The sequence below is a fragment of the Trifolium pratense genome, linkage group LG7, assembly GCF_020283565.1.
Source record: "Trifolium pratense cultivar HEN17-A07 linkage group LG7, ARS_RC_1.1, whole genome shotgun sequence".
Lineage (NCBI taxonomy): Eukaryota > Viridiplantae > Streptophyta > Magnoliopsida > Fabales > Fabaceae > Trifolium > Trifolium pratense.
This window is the reverse complement of record NC_060065.1, coordinates 36,941,517-36,967,961: the sequence shown is the minus strand read 5'-3', so window position 1 is coordinate 36,967,961 and position 26,445 is coordinate 36,941,517. Positions and strand designations below refer to the sequence as shown.

Genomic DNA, 26,445 nt, shown 5'->3' with positions numbered 1-26,445 from the left:
TTGTTGAGATTTGTATTTAGCAAATTGATTTGGTTTCAAATGCGAAGTTGTAAAATTCGAGTGTTTCTGAGAGTTTCACCTCTGCTGCAGAGTGGACAATTCAAGTGCTTCCAAACAGTTTCATGTTCTATATGGAATTATGGATACTGCGTGGAAACAGCTTGTTAAGAGTCTTAAGTTGGATGAAAGATTGTATGAAGTATGAACATAAGATTTATAAATGAATGCAAACTTCAACTTATAATGAAAGTTGTGCGATCCACAAACACTGCAAATTCATTGTAAATTTTGGAGGAAATTGGAGAAGGACTACCAAGTTACAATGAAAGAAAACATCAAGTATCGTTCAAAAAAATGAGATAAAAATCACAAAATCACGATAGTTTAGGAGGACATAAGTGCAATTAATCATAATATGGCTTATCTACACATTTGGTCCCTTACGTTTATTTTAGGTTTCAATTTGGTCCCTTACGTTTAAAAAGTATCAATTTGGTCCCTTACGTTTATTTTATGTTTCAAGTTAGTCCTTTCCGTTAGTTTTGTCACTAACACCGTTTGAACAGTACACGTGTCAGCGTGTCCAAGTGCCACGTGTCAGTCCACATATGCAAATTGACTGCCACATGTGACAAAATTGACGGAAAGACTAACTTGAAACCTAAAATAAACGTAAGGGACCAAATTGATACTTTTTAAATGTAAGGGACCAAATTGAAACCTAAAATAAACGTAAGGGACCAAATGTATAGTTAAGCCTATTTTCTTATATAAAAAGTAGTCACACGACAGATAAAAAAGTCAAATTTACTTTTAATAGTGATCGGAGGAAGTATAACGGTATAAGTTTTGAACGAAAATGATCTTCCTAAAAATATTCGGGAAATGTTGTGGTAAGTCATATTGAGATGACTTGTAATAAAGTGACACATTTAATCGTCCAACATTTCCATGATCACTTTATTTCCGTCAATATTACATTTTATCCAAATTCCAGTTAGAAAAATTCCAAATCACTTATTATACATATTATTCATGTTTGCGTTTCTGATTTCTTCAGCTAAGTCAAATTTTGTAATAAATTATATATAAAAAAAAACAAAAATTTTCTACAAAAATATTTTTCATATGTCTCATTGAAAAATGCGGGACAAAATCTTGACCAAAATAAAAATATGAGACACAATATATTTCAAATTGTGGGATTACTCTCAAAATTTACATCGCATTTTTCTCAAAACATTATTTTTTCTCTTTTTATATTTAATATCTATTGTTAACAGAAGTCAAATCAAAAATAAGATATGACGAAAAAGATTCGACAAAGTCAAATATATCATAAGTAATAAATAAAATAACAACACTCTCTCTCTATTTTTAATTATAAGTCTTCTTTTGAGATTTTTTTCCAAAATATAAACCCCTATGCAATTTACTAGGTGCATTTAATATTGTTTTTTCAAAGATGCCACTAATTAATACTTCGGACTTGGATTAACCGTTGATTTAAATTGGACGTCTGACAACAGAAACTGCGATTGACGCAACTATTGCATCAAATTCAATTCATAATACTTCTACTCTATCTTGGAATGTGTAAAGTTGAAGTTTCTATTCTTTTCGATTACTATTATAAACAAAAATTCACATTTTAGGTTAATTGAATAACTGATGTATTTGATCTAATATATGGATGAGTTATTCAAGTATTTTAGGAAGATTTGTATTCAAATGAACACATTAAATTCATCAAAGACTTTTCTTAACATGAATGAAAAAGATAAAAGATGCTTATACAAAAAAAACGGAGGGAGTAATAATTTTCTTCAAAATTTTTTGTTCATAAGGCACACTATGACTTTTGACATATACCCAAAAATCACAACACCTTTTTTACAAAATATTCTCTTCTAAACCTAGCTACACAAAAAATAAATAAAAATGAAGCATCTTATTGCTGTTTGCATCATGTTGTGGGCATGTTCATACACAACCATGTCTGAAACACAATTTGAATAATCCAAAATTCCACCGTAAGCATCCAATTATGCAAATAAGTTTTAATATCATATCAAAACATCAACGTTCAAGTATTTCAGTGCAACATGCTTGCTTTCACGATTAGATTGTTATAACAAAAGTATGTCATGTGATTTTAGTAAAAGTTACACCTTAGAATTTCAACAAAACCAACATGTCTTCATGAACTTCACTTAAGTCTGAATTAACCATTCAAAATAATCCAAGTTTAAGTAGTTATGACTAAAATGTGAATCTTTAGTTAGACTTTGGTTACCTCCTGAGTAAATGTCAGGATTACTAGGGAATCGTTCCCTAGGGATAGGGTTAAAAACGGAAATGCATGAGTACTACAATGATTTTATGAAACATTATTGCCTTACTGGTCTATTGACAATTTAATTTGAGAATTGTATATCTTACGACATTATTATATTAATTTAATCGATTTGTACTGTAGAATATGTTGTTGGGCTTTTACGGCTGTGGCAACTATAGAAGGTATTGTGAAAATCAAAACTGGTAATTTGATCTCATTATCAGAGCAACAACTTATTGACTGTGATGAAAGGAGCCACGGTTGTCACAAAGGTTATGTTGTTACTGCCTACGAATCTATAATACAATCCAAAGGTATTCTTAGCGAAGCTGATTATCCATACAAAGGAAATGCTCAAATCTGCCAATTAAATGGTCAAATAGCAGCTAGAGCTCAAATAAATAATTTTCATTATGTAACTGCCAATGATGAACAACAACTACTACAAGCCGTGCTACAACAACCAGTATCAGCTATTATCGCCGTTGGTAGAGAATTTTATCTATATAGGGAAGGTGTTTATTCAGGAACATGTGGAACCTTTTTAAACCATGGAGTTACTATAATTGGTTATGGGATAACTGAAAGAAGGGGTCAAATATTGGTTGATTAAGAATTCTTGGGGTGAATATTGGGGTGAGAGTGGCTACATGAGAGTGTTGAGGGAAAATGGTGAAAATGGAGGTCAATGTGGCATTGCTATGCATGTTGTTTACCCCATTATGTAGTACTTTTATATGACTTTTACAATTTTGCTATCAGAAATAAAAAAAATTTCTGTTATGTTCTTATTTTCATTTCCCTTAATTTTAACTTCAGTTGAAATTCATCCTATATTCAATCAATAGAAAATGTACATTATTATATGTGTTATATACAAGTGATTGTTTACCCATGATCAACCAAAATTGATCTATTGGGAGAGAGAGCAATTCTTTGATAGTTTTTACGAGAGATTTAGGGGTGTTCATGGTTCATGAACTGCACTTCGGTTCAGTAACTAAAACCACATTTTATAAAAATCACATATTAAACGGTTCAGTTTAAAACTAGTAATAGACCCGTGCATTCGCACGGGTCGTAACGTTACACCGGTAATTTTTCAAGTTACACTTTGTTATATAAAATTTTAAAAAGAAATTATTGCATTAACACATTTAATTGAAAAAAATTAATATTTGAAGTTAGATTTATTTAATCAGTATTAAGTTTTGAGCAATTTATTTTCCGTAAATTTTTTATTAACATCAATTTGTTCTCCAGATTATTTAATTTTCTTATCAGCTTCCCCGTGTACAAATGTTAATTAAAGGTTTTCAGCAACAACTTGTTCTTGTTGTATAATATTTTGTTAAAAATTTTCATCAGCAATAATTGTTCTCAGTATAATTTAATTTTTTTCCAATTTCTCCGTGTTTAAGAGTTAATTAAAAAATATCATCAACAACAATTGTGTTCCGTATAGTATAATGGTTAATTTAATTTTTATATGAACAACAACTTTTTCCTCGAATCATTTAAAATTTTCATGAGTAATAATTTGTTCCCCGTATATAATAGTTAATTAAAAAATTTCATCAACAATAACTTGTTCTTTGTATATAATTAGTTAATAATTTTTTTATCAACAACACTTGTTCCCCGTATAATATAGTTAATTTAAGTTTTTCATCAGCAAATATCTTGTCCCCCGTGTCTGTGTGTAGTAGTTAATTTAAATTTTCACTTCCTCTTTGTCTCATTTCAACAGCCGTCGCTCCTTTTTTTTTTCTTTCTTTTTTCTAACGGCATCCTTCTTCAATATTTCATCATCTCCTCTCCTTCTTCAACCATCTCATCTTTTTCTAAAGATCAACCTACAACATGGTTCCATTGTTTCACCTCTCTTTTTAAAAATTTCAATTGCCACTTTCTCAGCTTGATTTTTACCTCCACAGACAATCTTTTGAAACATCATCACCATATAAAGAATCTCCTCGGCCTCCTTTACAAAACCCACAAAAAAATTCAAGATCGACCACCTTTGTCAGTGGCCACCGTGCCGGAACAAACAGCCACCGTGCCGGCGCCGGAAAACCCTGCTTTTGTTTTGTGTTGTCTTCTTCCACCAGTTCTCTCACACATGCAACAACAACAACAAATAATCAGAGTTTGTATCTCATAATTTTTTGTATCTTTGTAAAGTCTTTTTCTGTCGGAGGTTTGCAAAAGTCATGCTTAACTTTTGGATCTATTTCCCCATATTACTGTAATTTTAGATTTTTTTGTTATATTTATTTGTTGTTGAAAAATATACATAATGTTTTTCTCAGTTTTTGAAAACATATACATTCAATAGAAGTGGGAAAATCATATCTGATTTCTGATTGTTGTATCTTAGAAATTTATAGGAAAAATCATGTAATTTTGTTTTAATTTTATTTTTTGTTTATCCAAATAAGTTTATATAAAGAATAATAATGTTGTTTTTTTTTTTTACATCTTTTTTATTTTAACTTCACTTTTAAATTCTTGTTCTTTTTCTTATGTTGCATTTTCTTTGTTTTTCTTTAAAATAAAAGTTAAATAATCAAAACTTTTAAAATAATCAAACTGTTCCATATTTTATCTACTAAAAATTTACAATTTCAGATTTTTTATTTTATCTAATTTTCTTTATCAATTTCGTTAAATAATAGATACTCACCTTTATTCATTTAATAAAGTATTTATGGAGTCAATGTAAGAATATTTTCATGAAGTAGAAAAAATAGAACAAAGATTATATAATTAAAAAAACTGATAAAGAATATATCACAAAGGAGACATGTATTTGTTCAGTATTTAGTAACCTAATTTATTTACCTTCTCAGTATCTCCACTTCAACCTTCATCATTTTATTTTCATTGTCTTTCTATCTAACAATGTTTTAGATCAATGCTGAGTATTCATATACATTGTGCAGATCTGAAAAATAAAAAAGAAAAGTGAGAAATAGCAAGATATGTAAAAAAAAAAAATACAAAAACATCAAACATTTTTTATGTTTTCTTTGTAACAAATTTATACAAAATAATTACCTTGAGAATAATAGTAAGGTTTGTAATTATATATATATATATATATATATATATATATATATATATATATATATATATATATATATATATATATATATATATATATATAATTCATCATTATTAAGTTTCTCATGTTCTTCTTTGTAGTTTCCGTAGAGATAAGATATGAACATTGGAGAAACAAAAAAAATAGTTAAATGATGAAAAGAGGCATGATATTATTTTTGAAGAAATTGTATAAAAGCTAAATATGATTTTATTTTTTTCCCTACCTTAATATTTGTACATGGGATGAAGTTTTTCATCTTATTGTTTGTTGGACAGATCTGCAAAACACAACATAATCAAGTTATTAGAAAAAATGTACTTAAAAATAAGTAGAGAAAGAAAGAATACAAACAAAGAAAGAAGATGAGAGGAAGTGTTTTAAATTTCAAATGAGTATATAATGAAATGTAAGTTACAAAGAGTGGGAAAATATTGTGAATTTGAATTTGAATGAAAAGGTAAAATTCAATAAAGTGTATGACAATCTGATGTGACATAAAGCAAAGTAGCATGTGAAACTGATTTTTATTTATAAAAGTATGTGGCTTGGTTGATTTCCAACCTTGGCTTACTAAAAAGACAATATGTGTCTCACAAAAATCCAACTGGCTCAGTTAGTTATAACATAGCTTGGTTAGACTCATTTAGTTCAGTTAGCAAAATTTTAGACATCATTTGCCCTCATTTGGGACACTTGTCAATTTCTTAAGCAGGGGCAATTTTGCCTTTACCAGGTACATTAACATTCTTATATTGTATTGGATATAGTTCAATGTAGTTCGAATTACAATTTGGTCTAATGAACTGTATTTTTGAACACCCCTACAAGAGATGCACAATAATTTTAAGAAATTAGTTTCAAGAGAATAAAAGTGATCAAGAAAGTTACAAAAATGACCAAAAAATTGTTCTCAATTGCTCACCAAGAGCAATCCTCAATTTTGCTCCTTTAACACAACCCTTCACTTGATTGAATTCACTTAGGAACTTGTTGGAGGAAAAAAAATCCTTCCTCCGATGATTCCAAGCTACTTAAGGTGTTTCCCAACTGTTTTGCAACCCTATAATTTCTCCCAAAAGAAATCAAATCTTAGCCCTTAAGGCTCCCTAAGGATCTCCTCCTTTGGTTTCCAAGTTTCTTCCCAAAAAATCTACACAAAACAACAAAAAGTCATAATTTATGCACGTCTAGACGCAAATCAACAGTCCTTGAGCCAAGCTCTGGGCACCCATAATGCTTCAAATTAAACTTTTTTTTAAAAACCCGGTATCCTCTGCGCGCAACTGCAGAGACTAATCCCTCGAGCCTTGTGAAACCCAAATGGATGACAAATTCTCCGTAAGAGTAAATTAAACTTGATTTCCCATTAGAAATTGAACTTGAATTCTTCCAAACAATTCGTTTTAGGAAGAGTTCATTAACCAATTGAGTCAGTGGCGAAACCAAAAAAAATTATTTGGATGGGCTGCTAAAAAAATTGTTTTGAGAAAAAATATAATATAGAAATTAATAAAAAAAATATATTACATACAAAAAATTTAGATTAATCTTTTCTTTTTTTGGGACTAAGAATGTAAAAAACAAATTGGATTAAATTCATTCTTAAAATTTAACTCTTTCCTTCATTTTTCATCTCAACTCTTATAGGAAAAAAACCCTAAAATGCCTGCGGGCCAATTCTGCCTGCCCTGCCTCATTTTTTTAATTAGCGGGTTAGACGAGACGAGTCAACTTAAGACACCGAGCTTAAAATTTAAGTCCGACCCGGAAAAAATGCAGGTTAAATGGGCCGGCCTGACGGATCTGACTGGTTTTGCCACACCCCTACTTTTCCGCCACCTGCGCTAGCTTAGCAAGTTTTCTCTAGTCATATTTAGGATGAAACATGCAAACAGAACGTAATGTTTAAGTTTAGCAGTCAACCTTAATTTTAAACAAAATATCTAACGTGTTACTTGGATATTGGACCATTACTCATGTTATGTATACCGAGATTTTCGCCAGGAGCTTAAGCAAATATCTATTTTCCTTTATGTTACTTGGATTTTCAATTCTATATATAGCCGCATCTAATGTTACTTTTATCATATCATTTTTCACAAAACATCCCCTTCTAAATTCCCTATATCTAGTCTAGCTACCCAAAAACAAAAAATGAAGTTTCTTATTGCTCTTTGCATTATGATCTTGTGGACATGTGCATACACAGCCATGTCTCGAACATTGTCCGAACCATCCATTGTTGAAGCACATCAACAATGGAAGATGAAATATGGACGCACATACACAAATAGTTCTGAGATGGATAAACGCTATCAGATATTCAAGGAGAATTTGAAATACATAGTAAATTTTAACAATGCTGGTAACAACAGTTACAAGCTTGGCCTAAATCCTTACTCTGATTTAACTAGTGAAGAGTTTATTGCTACACACACTGGACTTAAAGTTCCAAGACATCTTTCTTCTTCCAAGAAAGGGTCAAATACAATACACTTTAACCTGAGTGATGATGTTCCAACAAAGTTTGATTGGAGAGAGCAAGGAGTTGTTACTGATGTTAAGAACCAAGGCAATTGTGGTAACTACTTATAATGACTTTCTTGTTTTCTCGTTTCTTAAACAAAAATTGATTTTAAAGTAGTATTCTATTCTGCAAGCATGCATGCTTTATTGTCTAATTAATAAGCAAAATATAATTTGAGAATTTTATCTTATAACATATCATATATTAATTTAATGAATGTTACAACCATATAATCTGTTCGAAGAACCATTCATAATAAGTTACTTACTGACAATTTAATTAATGTTTGTTGTAGGATGTTGTTGGGCTTTTTCAACCGTGGCAGCTGTAGAAGGTATTGTAAAAATAAAAAATGGTAATTTGATCTCATTATCGGAGCAACAACTACTTGACTGTGATGAGCAGAGTTACGGGTGTAATGGTGGTTATATTGAAACTGCCTTCAATTCTATAATACAATCCAAAGGTATTCTTAGAGAATCTGATTATCCATACAAAGAAAATGATCAAACTTGCAAATTAAATGGCCAGATAGCGGCCGCAGCTCAAATAACTAGTTTTGCACATGTAACTTCCAATGATGAACAACAACTACTACAAGCCGTGGTCCAACAACCAGTGTCAGTTAGCATCGCGGTTGGTAAAGAATTTCAATCATACCAAAAAGGGGTTTATTCAGGAACATGTGGAAGATCTTTGAACCATGCAGTTACTATAGTTGGGTATGGGGTAAATGAAGAAGGGAAGAAGTATTGGTTGGTTAAGAACTCTTGGGGTGAAAGTTGGGGTGAGAATGGATACATTAGGGTGCTGAGGGAGGGTGGTGAATCTAAAGGCCAATGTGGGATTGCTATGCATGCAGCTTACCCTATTATATAGCTATAGTACTTTTATATGACTTTTACAATCGGTTATTGTTGTGCTGTTATAAATAAAAGTTTTTATTTTATGTCTTTGGTTTTTCTTCCCCGAAACTATTGGCCTCTTGATTGTATTGCAATTCACCCTATATTGGATCAATGAAAAATATACATTATTATACATTATGTGTACGATGGATTGCTTTATTATAGTAATAAATATTATATGTTGTGTGTGACTTGAAATTATATGTGTAAAAGTTAGAAAATTGGGTTTGTCATTGCCGCGCGAGGCACGGTTGCATAGTTTCAAGGCACCCACGGAAGATTGATCTTGTGTTCAGGGGTAGGTGAAGATGCATGATGCAGGGGACTGGGCGTGGGGCGCCCATGACAGCCATGCCATAAGAAAACCCGCGTTTTATGCAAATTTTGGTAAGATTTAATAGACTACCATTGGATGAAAAAGTTAGACAAAAAGAGGAAATTTTTAGGGAATCAAATTCCAAGAGTTGAGAGCTATTTTGGTGAGATTCTACGATTGGAAAACACATTACAAACACTTTGGATAGTAAGATTTATTGTTCATCTCGAGGTTGAGATTGCGAGAAAATGATAGTAATTAATTAGGGTTTGTTCATTGAGAATTATTGAAGCTAATTTTTGTAAATCTTGTAAAGATTCATTGATAGTGAATTGGAGTTGTTCGCTCTCCTAGCCGTAGGTCAATGCGCTGGAATTGACAAACAATCTTGGTGTGTTTGTTCCGCTAGACACTCTATTAATCTTGTTCGAATTCACAACAAGTGACACTGACACTCTATTAATCTTGGTGGGGTAAGGGAGCAAGTTGTTCAAGTGTGTATCATGATTCATGACTACTAAATGGGATATTGTGAAATTTTTGGGGACAATAATTTTGAATTGTAAAGAATGAAGATGCAAGAGAGCATATACATGATGTCGAATAGTGGCTGAATTCACCAGGCGACACACTAACCTAGATCGCCTCTGACGGGAATTAAGACCGGTTCTTTTAAAACTCATTAGAAGTGCTTCTATCATGTCAGAGATGTGGGTTAAACTTGAATAGTTCTATATAACCAAGTCATGGCCTCGTATGTTATGCTAGAAGAAACAACATACTCTATTTTATTTAGGAGGGTAGAGTCCAAATCCATAGTGGACCAATCAACAGATTTCCAAAACATTGATGTGAAAATTGATCATGAGGACAAGATCGACTCTATGAACTTGTTGAGTTATTTACCTAGATCCTTTGAGCATTTAATATCTTTCTCTATGGCAAGGAATACAATATTATCTTTTGGTACTAATTTTAAGGATTTCAATAACATATTAAATTAGTTTAGAATTTTTAAAAATTTTATATAAATGATCTACGTAATATAAATTTTCAATACAACATAGTTTTTATAAAATTTGTATTCATAAAAACACTTGAACAGATTCCGGCTTTTGTGGAGGCAGATTCCGGCTTCTTAGGGGTTTGATTTATTTTCGCTGATTTCCTTTTCTTTGTGTTGGAGCGTATTTTTTTGTTTTGCTCAGTATGTAGGGGCCTTGGTTTTGGTTGTATAGGTGGATCCTTGCCCTTTGTTTTTGAGGGGCTTTATGCTCTGTGCTGTAAGGTGTTTTCTCTCATTTTTATTGGTCCTTCAAATACTTCTTGTATTGAAGGAAGCTTAATTAATTTGCTGATTCAAAAAAAAAAAAAAAATTACACCGATTTAATTTGATTTATGCCCATAAGTGGGAGTATGTGGTTAGAACCCAATGATTTGCAATGTCCCTGCCAATTGAGTTATGTCCATGGAGACAATGTATAATTTCAACTTAAATTGCAGATCAATGAATTGCTTTCGATCGCCAAAGGCATGTTATTGATCTGGATATCGAAGTAGAAAATTAGAAATTGTTCAACTGTTGTCATCATCAAAACTATTTCTGGGTACTAGTTAACACCCAATTGAACCAACAAATTAGTGGGAATCTTTGTAGAAGCTTTTGATTGATGGATAACCCAACGAATAAGCTAACACAAAGCAAATAACACGTCACTTAATTTTTATCATCTAGTAATAGTCCAAATTAATCAAAACTGGAAAATTGATTCTGAGAAACAATCGCGGTGGGTGGACTATTTGATAGTTTATTTGATAGTTTATTTGATATATTTAAGTATACTACATGAAGTGAAACCTTAAACAAGTAACCAACGTGTGTGATGGGGGCATTGGATTGGACCATTACTCATGATACGTACCGAGATTTTCGCAAGGAACAAAATTACCTTTTTGTTAAAATGTCACAAACTGCACTTTGGATTCTATAAATAGCCATATCTTATGTTACTCTAGTTCATATCCTCATCCAAAAAACATTCTCTTCTATATATATCTAACAACCCAGAAACAAATAATGAAGTTTCTTATTGCTCTTTGCATCATCTTGTGGGCATGTGCATACAATGCCATGTCTCGAACATTGTCCGAACCATCCGTTGTTGAAGCACATCAACAATGGATGATGAAATATGGACGCACGTATACAAATAATTCCGAGTTGGAGAAACGTAGAAAGATATTCAAAGAGAATTTGGAATACATAGAGAATTTCAACAATGCTGGTAATAAGAGTTATAATCTAGGCCTAAATCTATATTCTGATTTAACTAGTAAAGAGTTTATTGCTTCGCACACTGGACTTAAAGTTCCAAGACATCTTTCTTCATCCAAGAAAGGGTCAAATACAATACACTTTAACCTGAGTGATGATGTTCCAACAAAGTTTGATTGGAGAGATGAAGGAGCTGTTACTGATGTTAAGAACCAACAACGTTGTGGTAAGTTACATAAACATTGTTTGGATTGATAGTATATAAAGATATAATGAATTACAATGAGCTCGTTAGATTTTAAAAATATTGTATATATGTTATCACAGTTAACTGAACAAAAAATTGACAAATCAATATCACTAAGACAAAAACTATAAGACATGCACGCGAACAATCTTTTAATTTTCTATGTTTTTTTTAAGGAAAAAATGGAAATGGTGTCATATGTGTCTTGTGTTCAAATAGTATCTAAAGTGTGTAAAAGAAAAGAAAACGGTTTTTTGGGACACTAGTCTATGATGTTAGACATGTGTCGGATAGATGTCAGACTTCAACTTGTGTCAGGTATATATTGAGACTGAGACACCTATAATATTAATTAATGTGTTGCAGGATGCTGTTGGGCATTTTCAGCTGTGGCAGCTATAGAAGGTATTGTGAAAATCAAAACAAATAGTTTGACATCATTATCGGAGCAACAATTGGTTGATTGTGATGAACAGAACCAAGGGTGCAATGGAGGTTTTATGGATGATACATTCAAGTATATAATACAAAACCAAGGCATTGCTAGTGAAGCTGAATATCCATACCAAGGAAATGATCAAACCTGCCAATTTAATGATCAAATGACACCCGCGGCTCAAATAACTAGTTTTGTAGATGTACCTGCTAATGATGAACAACAACTACTACACGCTGTGGCACAACAACCAATATCAGTTGGTATCGCTGTTGGTACTGAATTTCAATTATACCAGAAAGGGGTTTATTCAGGAACATGTGGAAGAGATTTAAACCATGCAGTTACCGCAGTTGGTTATGGTGTAAGTGAAGATGGAACTAAGTATTGGTTGATTAAGAATTCGTGGGGTAAAGATTGGGGCGAAGAAGGCTACATAAGGATGCTGAGGGAGAGTGGTGAATCCGAAGGTCAATGTGGCATTGCTGCGCATGCTTCTTATCCCACTATATAGTATTTTCATATGAATTTCATGATATCAGTTCTTGTTTTGTCATAAATAAATTTTCTTTGTTGTCCTTAATTTCCTCGCATGGAGGCCAATGTGGTATTGTTGCACATGATTCTTATCCTACTATAAAGTATTTTCATATGAATTTTACAATATCAGTTTTTGTTGTTTTGTTATAAATGTTTTTTTAATCTATCCTTAATTTCAAATAAGAGAACACAATAATCTTTAACGGTGTTGGATTTTTGCGTAATTCTTAAACACATTTTCTTCCATAATACTCGAACTCACCTCATTTGCCAATATCACTCCAAGTAAAGAATACACCGAGCAACCTTCACCACCATTTTGTTAAAATGCTCAAATTAACTTTTCTCACATCTCTAACTCCTAGACCTCCATTTTCTCTAGATTGACAAACTATACTTACTACTTACCCAACAAATTTTTCTACCCTCCATCACACCACCCCAAAACGAACTCCCTCTGAATACTCGCAGTCTTCTTTCATACTTTGACAGACATCTTCAAAAATGAAAGATAGAAAATTGGCATATTCCTTTTGAATATTGATTTTCGACGTTGGTGAACCATTTACTAGAATCAACATATTCCCTGCAAACACATATACCCTTATCCAAGCAACCCACTTATCATTGAAGCCCATTCTAACTAACATATACTCTAAAAAGCCTCAACCCACGAAGTCATGCGCTTTTTCCAAATCCACCTTTAACACTAGTATCGAACCATGTTTTCTTGGCCAAGTCAATAACTTCATTTACCACCATCACTTCATCCACCAAATTTCGACCTTTAAAAAATGTTGATTCGGTAGACGAGATCCTTAGTAGTTAGCTTATACAAACAACCATGTGAAGAAATTGGCTAAAAATCCGCTAATAAAAAAGGCGAACAAAATGTTGGGGAGTCAATGGGAGTTCAGGAGAAATCATGGGTCAATGCTCCTGGATCACAAGAAAGGGAGACGCCACATCTCCATCCCAAAACTTAAGACATTAAGTTAATGGATCACCTCTCTTATAAATCCAATCTTCTTCTCATACATAGCCGATATGGGACGTAACCACTCACACTTGAAACCCATCATTCTCTCCCCAAGTGTGAATTCCCACATCTTATAGTTGATCCAATACCAGCATCCCCTCCTGCTCCCCCAAAGTGTGGACGCAATCATAACACAAGAATATAACATGGAAACTCCAAAACCGGAGAAAAAATCATGGTCGTTGTCAAAACCAACAAGTAGAGAATAAACACCGTGAAAATTGTTACAACACATAGACTTCACTCTCAACCATCCCATGACACCAATACAGCCAAATTCTCCACTAACAACACTCTAAAACAAGAACATAAGAGAAGAAAAAATACACAAATATAAACTTAAAGTATTTACAGGTGCTAAAAGACACAAACATAAACTTAAAGTGTTTATAGGTGCTACTGTTTGATGTGTTGAAACAAGGAACTTTCTCTGTATATAATATTGAGTTCTCCGACCATTCACTTCTTTAAGCAATGTGAGACTTCTCCAATATAATTTTCTTAACCGGATTCCTCGAATGTCATCACTGCTATCAATGAGTCTCAATATCAACAATCTACTGCAGAAGTTTATTTCCAAGTTTTAATAATTTAATTTTTTTTTCATGACCGCAGAGTAGCAAATCAAGCTGCCCATTACCTAGCTAAATTTGCTATTTCTTCTTGTTCTGATTTTATTTGGATTGAAGAAACTCATTCTTGTATTTTCGCAGTTGTGGCTCTAGATTTATTGCCACTAGTTGATTAATAAAATCAGACACTTAAAAAAAAAAATGTGTATCTTACATTACAATCAACCCAACACAAAATACGACAAGAAGCTCTTCAACGTACACTTTTTGCCAAAGAATTTATCAAACGTAATCCTCACCCATCCTTCAATAAGACTTCACAAATGAAAAATTAAAATCATCCGTATATAATTCCGATTTTTTCTGGTAGTACGTAATGACCTGATCTCCATGCAACTCAAATATGTCAATCAAGCCACTATCAAGCTTGCATATTTTTCCATCACTTTTGTTTTGCTGAGATATATATATGTTTAGTACGTATAAATTGATTATTTGATTTCCCGTCTCATTTAGGTGAAAATTCAAAGTTGGAAATTCAAATGTTTCCAAAAGTTTCACTCTCTATATATTGGTCCATTCGAGTGGAAAATTTAAGCTTCCAAAGAGCTTCACCGTGTCTATATGGAAGCTGTATGCGAATAGCTACAAAATCAATAAATAAATGATTTTTATATGTATATATCATATTTTTGTTAAAATATTTTTTTAAAAAAAACTGCAAATAATAATTTGGTTTAAATGCTTCTTCAATAAAAAAATAATAATATTTGGTCTAAATAGCTTATCATAAAAAGTCACTTTAAATTGTTTAAAAAAAAAAGTCACTTTAAATATTTCATTATTTTTTTTTTTACTTTATATTTCAATATATTTTTTTTATAACTTCTTTTTGATAATAAAATTTCAAAAAATCTCTAAAATAATAAGTTATTTTTTATAAAAGTTATTTTAAAAAATATAAAATAAAAATCATATTTTTAAGTTAAAACTATTTTTTTGACCCCGAAGTTAAAACTTAAAACCAACTAATCCATTTTTTTTTTTTTTTGCTTTCATTACTAGTTTAATTTGGTTCGGGAGACTATTAAGTGATTTCAGCTTCCTCCCAATCACAGTTCCAGAGGATTATCAAACAATTTGGAATATAATGCAGATCAAAACAAAGGTCTCACACACACTCATGTTTGGATTGAAAAAACCATAGACCTTGTCAAAATAGAAACTTAGTTTTCAATTGTCATCATGATCAAAAGTAAGACATATCACTAACAATGAATTGATTTAAATGATAAGTGTGTTGGTCCCTTAAGCATGTGGTTAGAGATTCATTTTCTGACTCATGTGTATGAAGAAAATTTGATTGAGAAGCAAGAACCTAGTGCTTCACAAGTTCCTCGATCGAAAATTAGTTATCGTTAATTAAGTTTCCCTTATAATTTGTTCGGGGCTGGAGGAAACATTTTGTCATATAATAATAGTCCAAATTAATCAAACCTAGAAAATTCTAAATTGATTCTCAGCAAGTTCGGGGAAGACTGTGGTAGCAAACCAATGACCCACAATACGTATGAAATTTCCATCCTATTGAATAATGACACATGAGCATCTAATCTAAATTCTAAATCAGTTGATTTTTCATAGAAGAATTGTATGATTCAAGTTTTATCTTTATTTTCACACGTAATACCTCAAATATCACTTACTTATAATTACTTGGATGAAACATGCAAGTTGCTGCAGAGAGAAGGTGATATTAGTAATTTTACAAGTCAACCTTAAACAAGTAGTCAACGTGTGATCAGTTGATCGAACCACATACTCATGTATAAATAACGGGATCTCTGTTACTTTTCTTCATATCCTTGTCCATAAAAAAAAATGAAGTTTCTTATTGCTATTTGCATCATCTTGTGGGCATGTGCATACACAACAATGGCTCGAACAATGTCTGAATCATCTGTTGTTGAATCACATCAACAATGGATGACGAAATATGGACGCACATACACAAATAGTTCCGAGTTAGAGAAACGCAAAAAGATATTCGAAGAGAATTTGAAATACATAGAGAATTTCAACAATGCCGGTAACAAGAGTTACAAACTTGGCCTAAATCCATATTCTGATTTAACTAGTGAAGAGTTTATTGCTTCGCATACTGGACTCAAAGTTCCTAGCCAACTTTCTTCCTCCAAGACGATGTCAGTTGCGGTGCCCTTCAACCTGAATGATGATATTCCAACAAATTTAGACTGGAGACAACAAGGAGCGGTCACCGATGTTAAAGACCAACAAAAGTGTGGTAATTATTATGATCCTCTTACTTTTATTTAAGAAAATGGTTTTTAGTTGTTTGGAGTAGGAAATTTTGAAACATAAAAAACATGCATCCAAAGTTAAGACTAAGAGCATCTCCGACTCCGAGTATACTCCCTCCGGCCTATTTTGTAAGCCAAAATTTTCTTTTACACACTTATTAAGGAGTAACTTTTTTGTCTTAATTTCATGTAATATTTTTATTAAAATTCCAAAAATGACCTTATAATTTGCATTGGAACTCAACAATTTGTTAAAAAAAATAAAACAATTAATGAGGGTACTTTTAGAAGATTAACATTAAATAAAGTTGATTTTGCCAACTATTGCTTATATTTAAGGCCAAAACTTTTTGTTGATTTTTGCTTATAAATAAGACCGGAGGAAGTATATTACATGATATTGGATCACAAGTCTCTACACTTAATACATACATACATATACGGTTCAATGTATTTATACAATGAACGGTATTTTTCGTCAGCTTTATCTTTTTCCAAAAAAATCAAAGGCAACTTTAAGAATGTGTTTGAATCGATAGTTTAAGGTGGACATGAAACATGACATGACGTACACATTCACAAAAATTTAGATTCTCTAAAGTTATAATTTTCTAAATTTCTTACATTTAGACAAAAATTTAAGGGAGTTTTGTCTTTACAAAATAGTACATAAATGCACTAATAGTATTCAATAATATATGCTGTAGGATGTTGCTGGGCATTTTCAGCTGTGGCTGCTATAGAAGGCATTGTGAAAATCAAAACTGGTAATTTGATTTCATTATCAGAGCAACAATTGGTTGATTGTGATAGTCAGAATAATGGGTGTTTTGGAGGTTATATGGATAATTCTTTCAAATATATAATACAAAACCAAGGCATTGCTAGCGAATCAGAATATCCATACCAAGGAAATCAGCAAACCTGCAAATTAAATGATCAAATGACACCGGCAGCACAAATAACTAGTTTTGTTGATGTACCTGCCAACGATGAACAACAGCTACTACAAGCGGTGGCACAACAACCAATATCAGTAGGCATCGATCCTGGTATTGAATTTCATTTATATAAGGAAGGGGTTTATTCAGGAACATGTGGAAGACCCTTCAACCATGCGGTTACTGCAGTTGGTTATGGTGTAACTGATGATGGAATTAAGTACTGGTTGATTAAGAATTCATGGGGTAAAAATTGGGGTGAAGAAGGCTATATGAGAGTGTTGAGAGATAGTGGTAAACCTGGAGGTCAATGTGGCATTGCTGCGCATGCATCGTATCCCACGATATAGTATTTTTATGTGAATTTCACAATATCAGTTCTTGCTTTGTTGTAATAAACAAATCTCCTATGTTGTCTTTTAATTACCTTTTCTGAAGCTCTTCGCTTCTTCATGTTCATTCTTATATTGTATTGAAATTCAGCCTATATCAATCAAGGAAAAATAAACACTACTTATAAAGAAACCTGTCTGTAATTCATTGAACCAGACTTTAAATCTATGGTTTCTCACCATTCAATTCTAAATGGAGATAATGGAAAGAAAAGTTAGAAGACATGGTCAAGCAACAATAAATTGATAACAGGTGTACACACAATGACACAAAGCTAATTAGATATATACACACAAAAATTAATATACACAACAACAACTAGAGATTGTTTTGTTCTCTATTCTTATAATACAACAGCACTCCAACAAGTCTTTGTTTATCGTCAACTAGATCGTCCTAACAAAATCAAATATTTTTCACATAAATAAGAGAACTTTTGATTGATACACCAATCTATGATTCCTGTAGTTGGATGGGAGGGAATATATAGACCAATTTACCTAGAATTCCCAATTTATGGTTAGTAAAAAAATTGAACTACAGGAGTGAGAAAATTTGCTCTTGATAAAGAATAAGAAATTCATACCATGTATATTGTGATGAACAGACTGCAAAAGTGTGATTCAGCAGTCAATATTGTGGTTATAATTAGATTAGCCCCTCATTATCATCTGGTATCAATTAAGCCATTAACCTGCGACTTCATGTATCTCTCTATTACGTCAGCAAGAGCTCTAATCAGTGATTTCGGGTCATATATTATACCGACTTTAGGATCAAGCAGGGAGTCAACAACTATCTGCAAAAACAATAATTGTAGAATGACCAAAAGCAAAGTGAATTGCACCATAAAAAGACTATACCAAAATAAGAATATACATATCCACATTAATCTGTAACAGTATCAAGGATACCATTAAACTTTTCATATCAATGAAACTACTACAATTCTCATAGTAAATCAAATTTATTTCGGAAGACAAAATACCAGCTCTACTCATGAACCTGTCCACATGAAATCCCAAAGAAAACACCTCAGGAAATATATTTACCATACAAAACAGAAGATATTATACCTCCTCTATTTTGCATAATGAAAAGATTTAGTAGACATACCACATCAAATATTCCTTGGGCAGACAAACAATCAACATCAACAGAGATTTTACTGTTTCTTGGCACCAAAAGGGTATTGATATATTGACTAGGCTGCATCAAATATAAACAACAATAAAACACTTTAGCCCATTATTCATGTTGCTTTATTTAAACCAGAATCGAAATGAAGTCTTATAATTGGCACCAGGTAGTTTCAATAAGAAAGAACTCTCACAAGATTCTGTAAGCGGTTGCAAGGTTCTCCATACGTTCGATTTAGAGCATCGGTAATAGCAGTTACAAAACAAGAAGCTGAAAACCCATTAGTCTCCCGGTCATTTGTGCCATTTAACATAAGTACCTATAAAATATAACTTCAAATGTTTGAAATTGCCAAATCTAATCTTGTGCTACTCAACCAATTTAACAGATAATACAGTCTGAAGCTCATACATAGTAGGGCTCAGCAAATATTTTACAATTATGTAAGAAAGTGTTAAATCAATCTCTCGTTTATAACAACAAGCCTGGCGTACCATGAAACATTGGTTTGACATATTGTAAAAATTAGGCCATGTCTTAGTAATGGCACCACACTCAGCCATTACATGGATGGATTTTGTGGTTCAAATATCAAAAGCATTAGAAAATGTGAAGAGTGCGTGGAATACCTTGAGGCAGGACCGTGAAGAAATAATCTCCCCAATCCCCAGTAATACCTAGAATAATTTTGTATGTCAGTAAGCATCTAATGGGAGAACAAAAGTGTCATAAAGAATGAAAGCTGGACGTCAACAAATTTACATATTAATCCAGTAAAAATTGCCTCGAACAAATACTGTGAGAATTGAACTATCAAGTTTTTCAGAATTCAGATACAAGATCTCAATACATTCATAATATTCAAGGAAAATAAAGCTGTCAGGTATGTAAACCCCAACCGATCAATGTTGTCATTTTTAAAGGCCAATGCAGCCGTATGTGATCATAAAAATCAAAGCTAGCTAATTGTGAGAGTCTTACCAACGACGGGCAGATTGACGTAAAAAGGGAGCCCATGCCATACACAACGCAATCTACATTGTATAGTTGTTCTAATACAGCAGCATTAGGTAATGGAAAGACCTATTCAAAGAGAAAAAAAGTACAGCTATAAATTGCACGTGATAAGTAAGACATCAATCTACTATGGATAGAAGAATGGTGATGCCAGTTTCAAAAGAAACACATCAATCTTATCATAGAGCTGACGGGTTTGGATGTGCAAGCATAAATTCCATTTTGGAAGGGTCAGACATGCAAGTTCTATTTGAAGTAAAGATCTTTTTATATTAACAGCATGGCTTTTCGGAACAGTTCCTTTCTACAACAAGTAGTATCAAAGGATGGACCGACCCTTCATTTCCCATATTGGCTAGATGTTAGACAAGGAAATCCCCTTTTAAAATAGATTCTCCCCCATGTTAATAGCATGGTATTTAGCAATGGGTCATTTGCACCTACTCTCATTCACATTCAATTGAAAAGAAGGATTCTGTATCGTAGAGTTTTTTTTGCTTTTACGTTTTTTGTCAGAGTATGGCTTAGCCTTCATCCTGTATGCCAATCATTAGAAATCCTTCTCTCCTTTCTTTTTCCATTATTTACATGCCCTCTCTAGCTGCATGTTCCATATAACCCATTTATCACTTCTTCCTATTGTTGCCGCAATGCATGGCGAAAGTCCTTGAACAAAATGCAAAACAAGTAGACATGGCGAAAGTACATGAACAAAAATGCAAAACAAGTAGATTCAACAGTTCATAACATTTACCTCATGGAGCAAATTTTTTCCCTCACTTGACATGTAGAACACCCGTTTTATTTTTGAAGGAAGAGCTGGAGCCGAAAAGCTTTCCTAACCATGAAATTATAAAATTTTAATAAAAGAGAAATACAATATGTAAGAGCCAGTAACCAGCTGGATAGTGTAAAATTTCCATCAAGTGAACCAGCAAAATACTGACTGACTTTCAGTAGATGGACACACCAATCACTATTTTGTTCGAGTGTGAATGAGAAAACTATTTATATATTTCAATTTAAAATCAATAGAAATTATCATATGGGAAATCCCACCATGAAATTCATAAAAGAGAAGGTGAAATCAAAGGACCAAACTAATTTCAAAGTTCCATTTTTTCTATATTAAACTGTTGTGTTTCAAACACAATTAACACCCTTCCAAATCCAATCCAACTTTTATGCAACATCAGCATACACTGCCGATCATTACTAACTTAAAATTAGCACCACAATGACTGTCAGATCCCCTTGAAGAACAATTTCTCATTTTCTTCCAATAAGAATCTCAAAAATATATACAAGCTTTATCTCAGGCAAATTCTTTTCAAATCAGTAGAAATTAAAACAAATTACAGTATGGGTACTTGGGTAGGCAGAATGATAGGGAAAATATATTGACTTACCTTCTTAACAGGTCCCATTGTTCCACTCGATGGATGAGAAATTTCATTTTGTCCCCGTATAATAGTTCCATCCTAACAATGAACAATAAGGCAACAGCTATCAAAATAATAGGTCAATCATCTTTGTGAATCTCTATATCATGGTTTTTTAACAATTAACAAATAAACTTTCCCTAAGAGTAGTATTTAATTCTTATGAAACCATAAGATAATTTTACACTGAAATAGATGTATCATGTATCTTACCCGTAATTCACACCCTAACGTAAGTCTGTCATTGGTTGAAATCACAGGGAGAACAAGGCTTTCAGGGGGAATATCAGAAACTCTTGAAAACAAAAATATTGCTGCATCCAAGGACTGAAAAAATATACGCGCTCCTGCAAAAAAGAAATTTCCAATGCTGCATAGTTTATAAGAGTCAGCTATGTCACTAGAATGTTGCATGCCGAAAAGTCAGTTAGTAGGAAATATTATTATATGTTCAATTTTGACATGGAACCATCACGGCTATGCCAGCATATTGCCAAAGTAAAACAGAAGTCGCATCCTTTTAAAAAAAAAATGAAGTTGCATTCGCATCGGGTTACAACTTGCAAGAAATTTATATATAACATGATCAATCTCATGACCAGCAATTTTTTATATTCTTTAGAGACAAAATCTTGAAAACAGTTAAACCAGTGCCAACTCTCTTTCTCACTGTTTCTAACGTGTCTTAAGAAGTTATTTTCTTCCCTATTAGATGTCAATTAAGTTTTAATGGCATACTTCCAAAAGGGAATCATCATCTTCAAAAGTCTGCAAGGATTTAAGCCTTCAAACTAAAGTAGTCATGCAATTCAAGAAAGGACATTGTGGTGAAGAAAGTGAATAATAGCCCTAGTAGTTACGCCGTCTCTAGCATTTGACCTATTTCTGTGCAGGCAGGAAGTCAGGGTATTTCAAAAGGTATTGTTGAGGACAGCCATTGTAGACTGTAAGAATCAGGTATTCGGCATTTTACTTGTCTACTTCTTCTATTTTTTATTCAAAGTCCTAATCCTTAATAAAGGAAATTTAATCGCAATACACAAACACACACAAAAACAACAACAATGACATGGAAATTTTTACAACTAGATCAATAAAAGTATGTTTTTGGGTGACACGGGGATTATAACACAAAAAAGAAAATCAGGGCAAGCATCTTGCTGAATAAAAATAAAAGACCTGCCATTGCTGAAACAAAATGATCCTTCAGACCGGCAGAGAATCTGTATAAAGACCAAAAAGAAATGGCTAATTAGCTTAAAAGCATAAAAAATTGAAAAGGCTTGATAATAACAATTAAGTATCATATATTTTGCAAATTATTATGCTATGAGAAGCAATTACTAATTCCTGATGAAAAAGAAAACTATAGGTATGATACGCTATAAAATACTATACTAGACTGTATGAGCAATACCACCATCTCAAAAGCAAGTTATTAAAATATAAATAAATGAATATAGAATGAAAGCAAAATCTCTATGTATATATGAGTGATATAAGATTTATTTTTGCAACAAAACAGATCATTAAGAGCCAGTCAAGAAATTATCAGCATTTAGAAATAGCCTCAATTTGCTTCATAGAAATCACCTGATTTTGGAAATAAACCAGAAAAGATCGAATGGTCTCCCTATATGGTTTCGATACACCTTTCCATAAAACGTGATCACCTTCCACAATAGAGTACCTAAACATGATTAAAAAAAATAAAAGAATTTATGCTGATAAAACAAAATACAATACACAACAACGACCTCATAAAAATAAATGTCAGATAGTAAAGAATATGTTGCAGTTTTGAAAAAAACTGTGGAGGCTATGTCATTGACATGCTGCTCGACTCAATTATACAAACAAGGCACCAACCCTAGAAAGTTAGCAAGTTAAGAGCTTATTCAGATTACTTACATTAGCACTTGTGAGACAATTTGGGAGAACTTATAGAAACAACCTATGGACATGTCCATAAACTGTTTTCAGCTTATTTCCACAAACTCTCCAACATTGCTTATGAAAACAGCTTATACAAAAGCACTTATATGACAAACGTCCACGCTATAAGCACTTAACAAAGTTGTTTAACCAAAATGCGGTGGTATACACTATGTCACTAACACAGTACTAATCCAATAAGTCCAAAACAACAACCTTTGAAAGCAAGTAATAAGTACTAATAATAAATATCCATGATTGAGAGAGAAGTGAGAATAAGATACCATTCTGATTTAGCTTGCAAAGGTTCAAGTGGTAACCGATGACCAAGCAAATTTCGAACCGCAAGAGCCTCAGCTGTACTTTGATCAGACAATCTCAAACACCTAGAACGTATATCTCCAACAGCAGGACCACCTGCACCACAATAAACCAAATCCCTAAAAAACACAACTTTATTCATCCCCAAAATTGAATTCAATAAAATCCTAAATATAAAAATTAATTGATAATGTGCAATGTATATATACCAAGGACACGAACGATCTCTGCGGTGCTACCACCGTCGTCGGAAACGGGAAGAACATGAGCGACACGGGTGGTAAAATTCTTAAGATCTTCAACGACGCCGTTGAAGGCGGTTCCACCGGAAAAGACGAGTAAAGCGGGTTGTGGTTGAGGAAGGTTAGGGTTAGAGTAACAGCGACGGTGATGGCGATTGGGAGAAGGTGGAATTGGGAAGGAAGCCATTGAAGAAGAAGAAAAGAGGATTTTGTTGGAAGTTGGGAATGTGATTGTGAGGGGTAGAGGAGTAGTGTTGGAGAAGGTGGGACCCAATAATAATGTGTCCACCATATTCGGAAATTCTTCTAATTATAGTTTCCGACACACTTTTAGTTACTTGACTTTCAGTTGTGTGATAGCTGAGCTGACTGTGTCTACTTACTGTACTCTACCACCATATCCAGGTGTCATCTCCAAGCTAAGCAGCCAATTTTATCTGTTGAGCAGCCAAAGTATAGTATTATTTATTTTTTAAAATAATTTTTGTTACAATTTCCATAAAATTAAAGTGAAATTGCACTTTTGGTTCTTTAATTTTTACATACTTGCTCTATTAACTTTCATAATATCACTTTTAACCTTTAACTTTTACAAACTTGCAATTTTGACTTTCTAATCAAGTCAATATGTAGCAAGTGAGTGAAGTGACTCATATGTCACACCAATATGTCTTGTCATATGGACAGTAACTCTTGCATCATGTCATCATATGTGACAAATCATGCTATGTGGAATGTGAGTCATTGTCCATGTGATAAGACATGTTGACGTGACATGTGAGTCACTTGCCACGTGTGTATTGACTTAGTCAAAATCAGCAAGAGGTTATCCTTTTGCGAAATGGACTAAAGTTAAGGGATAAAATCGTAAGTTTGTGAAAGTTACAGAGCCAAAAATACTATTATAAAAGTTAAAGGGCCAAAATTACAAGTTTATAAAAATTAGGGGGTCAAAAGTACAATATATAGTCTAAAATTAACTATTTCTTTCTCTTTTTTAAAGTTTTTTTTTAAAAAAATAGACGAAATGACAAATCGTTGAAAACTTACACACACAAAATGGAGAAATAGGGGTTCATGGCATCCGACACTAACAATTTCGACATTTCTATCATATGAGTTAGAAAAATTCCCTTCTTTTATTCACGTGAAAAACAAATGGTTCAGCACCGGTAGAAATGGAAACCAAACATGGAAAAATTCTCAACCCACCCGTCATGTTTCTTTTTCAACCCCTTAGCACACACAAAATTTCGGAAAACACGTTCCGAAATTTTTTTCTTGTGTATTACACTAAAGAGAAATTCACGGAGTGGGTAGACAATTTTTTTCCCAAACATGTGTTTGATCCGTTGGGCCTTAAAAACATCCTACAATGAAAATTGCTTTTTTCGCCCCCCATGTTCCTCTTAAACCCCCCAAAAATCCCAAAAATAACCTTGAATTTGGGGGTTTAGGAAGCTATGGATCCTAGGATCCGAAATATATTCTGTGCGGTTCGTGGGATCTGAAACAAGCCAATTATAGATGGGAACACGTTTTGGGGGGGGGGGGGGCGAAAATTTTGCTTATACGTTGGTTTGGAGTCTACAATCCAAAATCAATTATGTTCGGATTCTGCGAACCGAAATGGTCACGAAAATCACAGGTTTGGATCCTGCGATCCTGCGAACCGAAATGGTCACGAAAATCACAGGTTTGGATCCTGCGAACCGAAATTGTCACTAAAATTACAGGTTTGGAGTGTACAGTCCAAAATCAAGTTTTCTGCAGAATTTTTTTACAGTTTTACAGGCCAACATTATGCATGTTCGGAATTTGCTCTTTTCCACTAAATTAAAAGTTAAAAATAACCATTGTCATTACATACGATAACTTCAAACAGAATCAAATAAATCACAACTTCAAACTTAAAAACAATTCAAGCAAAATGAGTTCGTCTTCATTTGGCTCCATCTTCATTTGTCTCTCACAACTACAGGATCATCATCATTTGTTTCTATCTTCATGTCACCTTTTTCATTCTTCATGAGTTCGTCAAACTCAACCATCCGGTCCATAAATGTATCCTCTCAAGTCTCAGCCTCTGGCGCCCTATGATTTTTCCATTCCTTACAAGTTGGAGGCAGTGGACACCCAACCTTCAATTTAACATACACAAAATGGTTTGGAACCATACCAACACACATAATGCGTGCAGATGGATCCAACGGTGGACGACCGCGCAGTGGAAAATAGGTTTCACAATAACCAATCTCGTGTTTAGTTAATAAAACTACAACGTGGTTGTAGGCCATTGCAAGGATATGCCCCATATCTGATTTCACAATCACCATAGTAAATCCAGCTTTTATAGCCTCTTTTTTGCACCATTCGACCATCTCA

General features: G+C 33.0%; 4 protein-coding genes and 1 pseudogene across 6 annotated transcripts; 4 read left to right on the top strand and 1 right to left on the bottom strand.

Annotated features, from left to right (window-relative positions):
• The first annotated feature begins 139 nt into the window (after positions 1 to 139).
• On the top strand, positions 140 to 3,066 carry LOC123896375 (annotated as a pseudogene).
• A 4,461-nt stretch (positions 3,067 to 7,527) lies between these two features.
• On the top strand, positions 7,528 to 8,997 carry LOC123898349 (zingipain-2-like). Its single transcript, XM_045949279.1, has 2 exons — positions 7,528 to 8,028; positions 8,270 to 8,997. The coding sequence occupies exons 1-2, from the start codon at positions 7,602 to 7,604 to the stop codon at positions 8,851 to 8,853; spliced, it is 1,011 nt and encodes a 336-aa protein (XP_045805235.1). The 5' UTR covers positions 7,528 to 7,601; the 3' UTR covers positions 8,854 to 8,997.
• A 2,239-nt stretch (positions 8,998 to 11,236) lies between these two features.
• On the top strand, positions 11,237 to 12,740 carry LOC123898356 (zingipain-2-like). Its single transcript, XM_045949294.1, has 2 exons — positions 11,237 to 11,700; positions 12,088 to 12,740. The coding sequence occupies exons 1-2, from the start codon at positions 11,277 to 11,279 to the stop codon at positions 12,669 to 12,671; spliced, it is 1,008 nt and encodes a 335-aa protein (XP_045805250.1). The 5' UTR covers positions 11,237 to 11,276; the 3' UTR covers positions 12,672 to 12,740.
• Positions 12,741 to 16,025: 3,285 nt separating this feature from the next.
• LOC123897389 (zingipain-2-like) lies at positions 16,026 to 18,095 on the top strand. Its single transcript, XM_045947991.1, has 2 exons — positions 16,026 to 16,613; positions 17,337 to 18,095. The coding sequence occupies exons 1-2, from the start codon at positions 16,190 to 16,192 to the stop codon at positions 17,918 to 17,920; spliced, it is 1,008 nt and encodes a 335-aa protein (XP_045803947.1). The 5' UTR covers positions 16,026 to 16,189; the 3' UTR covers positions 17,921 to 18,095.
• A 132-nt stretch (positions 18,096 to 18,227) lies between these two features.
• LOC123897387 (uncharacterized protein YNL011C) lies at positions 18,228 to 24,506 on the bottom strand. 3 transcript variants are annotated; one of them, XM_045947989.1, is made up of 13 exons: positions 24,028 to 24,506; positions 23,782 to 23,914; positions 23,156 to 23,252; positions 22,742 to 22,785; positions 21,776 to 21,932; positions 21,530 to 21,601; positions 20,875 to 20,958; positions 20,085 to 20,186; positions 19,733 to 19,780; positions 19,297 to 19,422; positions 19,080 to 19,172; positions 18,550 to 18,762; positions 18,228 to 18,463 (listed from the first exon to the last, which is right to left on the bottom strand). In XM_045947989.1, the coding sequence occupies exons 1-12, from the start codon at positions 24,350 to 24,352 to the stop codon at positions 18,631 to 18,633; spliced, it is 1,413 nt and encodes a 470-aa protein (XP_045803945.1). In that variant the 5' UTR covers positions 24,353 to 24,506; the 3' UTR covers positions 18,228 to 18,463; positions 18,550 to 18,630. The 3 variants fall into 3 exon arrangements, with proteins under 3 accessions (XP_045803945.1, XP_045803944.1, XP_045803946.1); XM_045947988.1 differs by having other exon boundaries at positions 18,228 to 18,359; positions 24,028 to 24,446; XM_045947990.1 differs by lacking the exons at positions 18,228 to 18,463; positions 18,550 to 18,762 and having other exon boundaries at positions 19,139 to 19,172; positions 19,267 to 19,422; positions 24,028 to 24,446.
• Between the last annotated feature and the right edge of the window lie 1,939 nt (positions 24,507 to 26,445).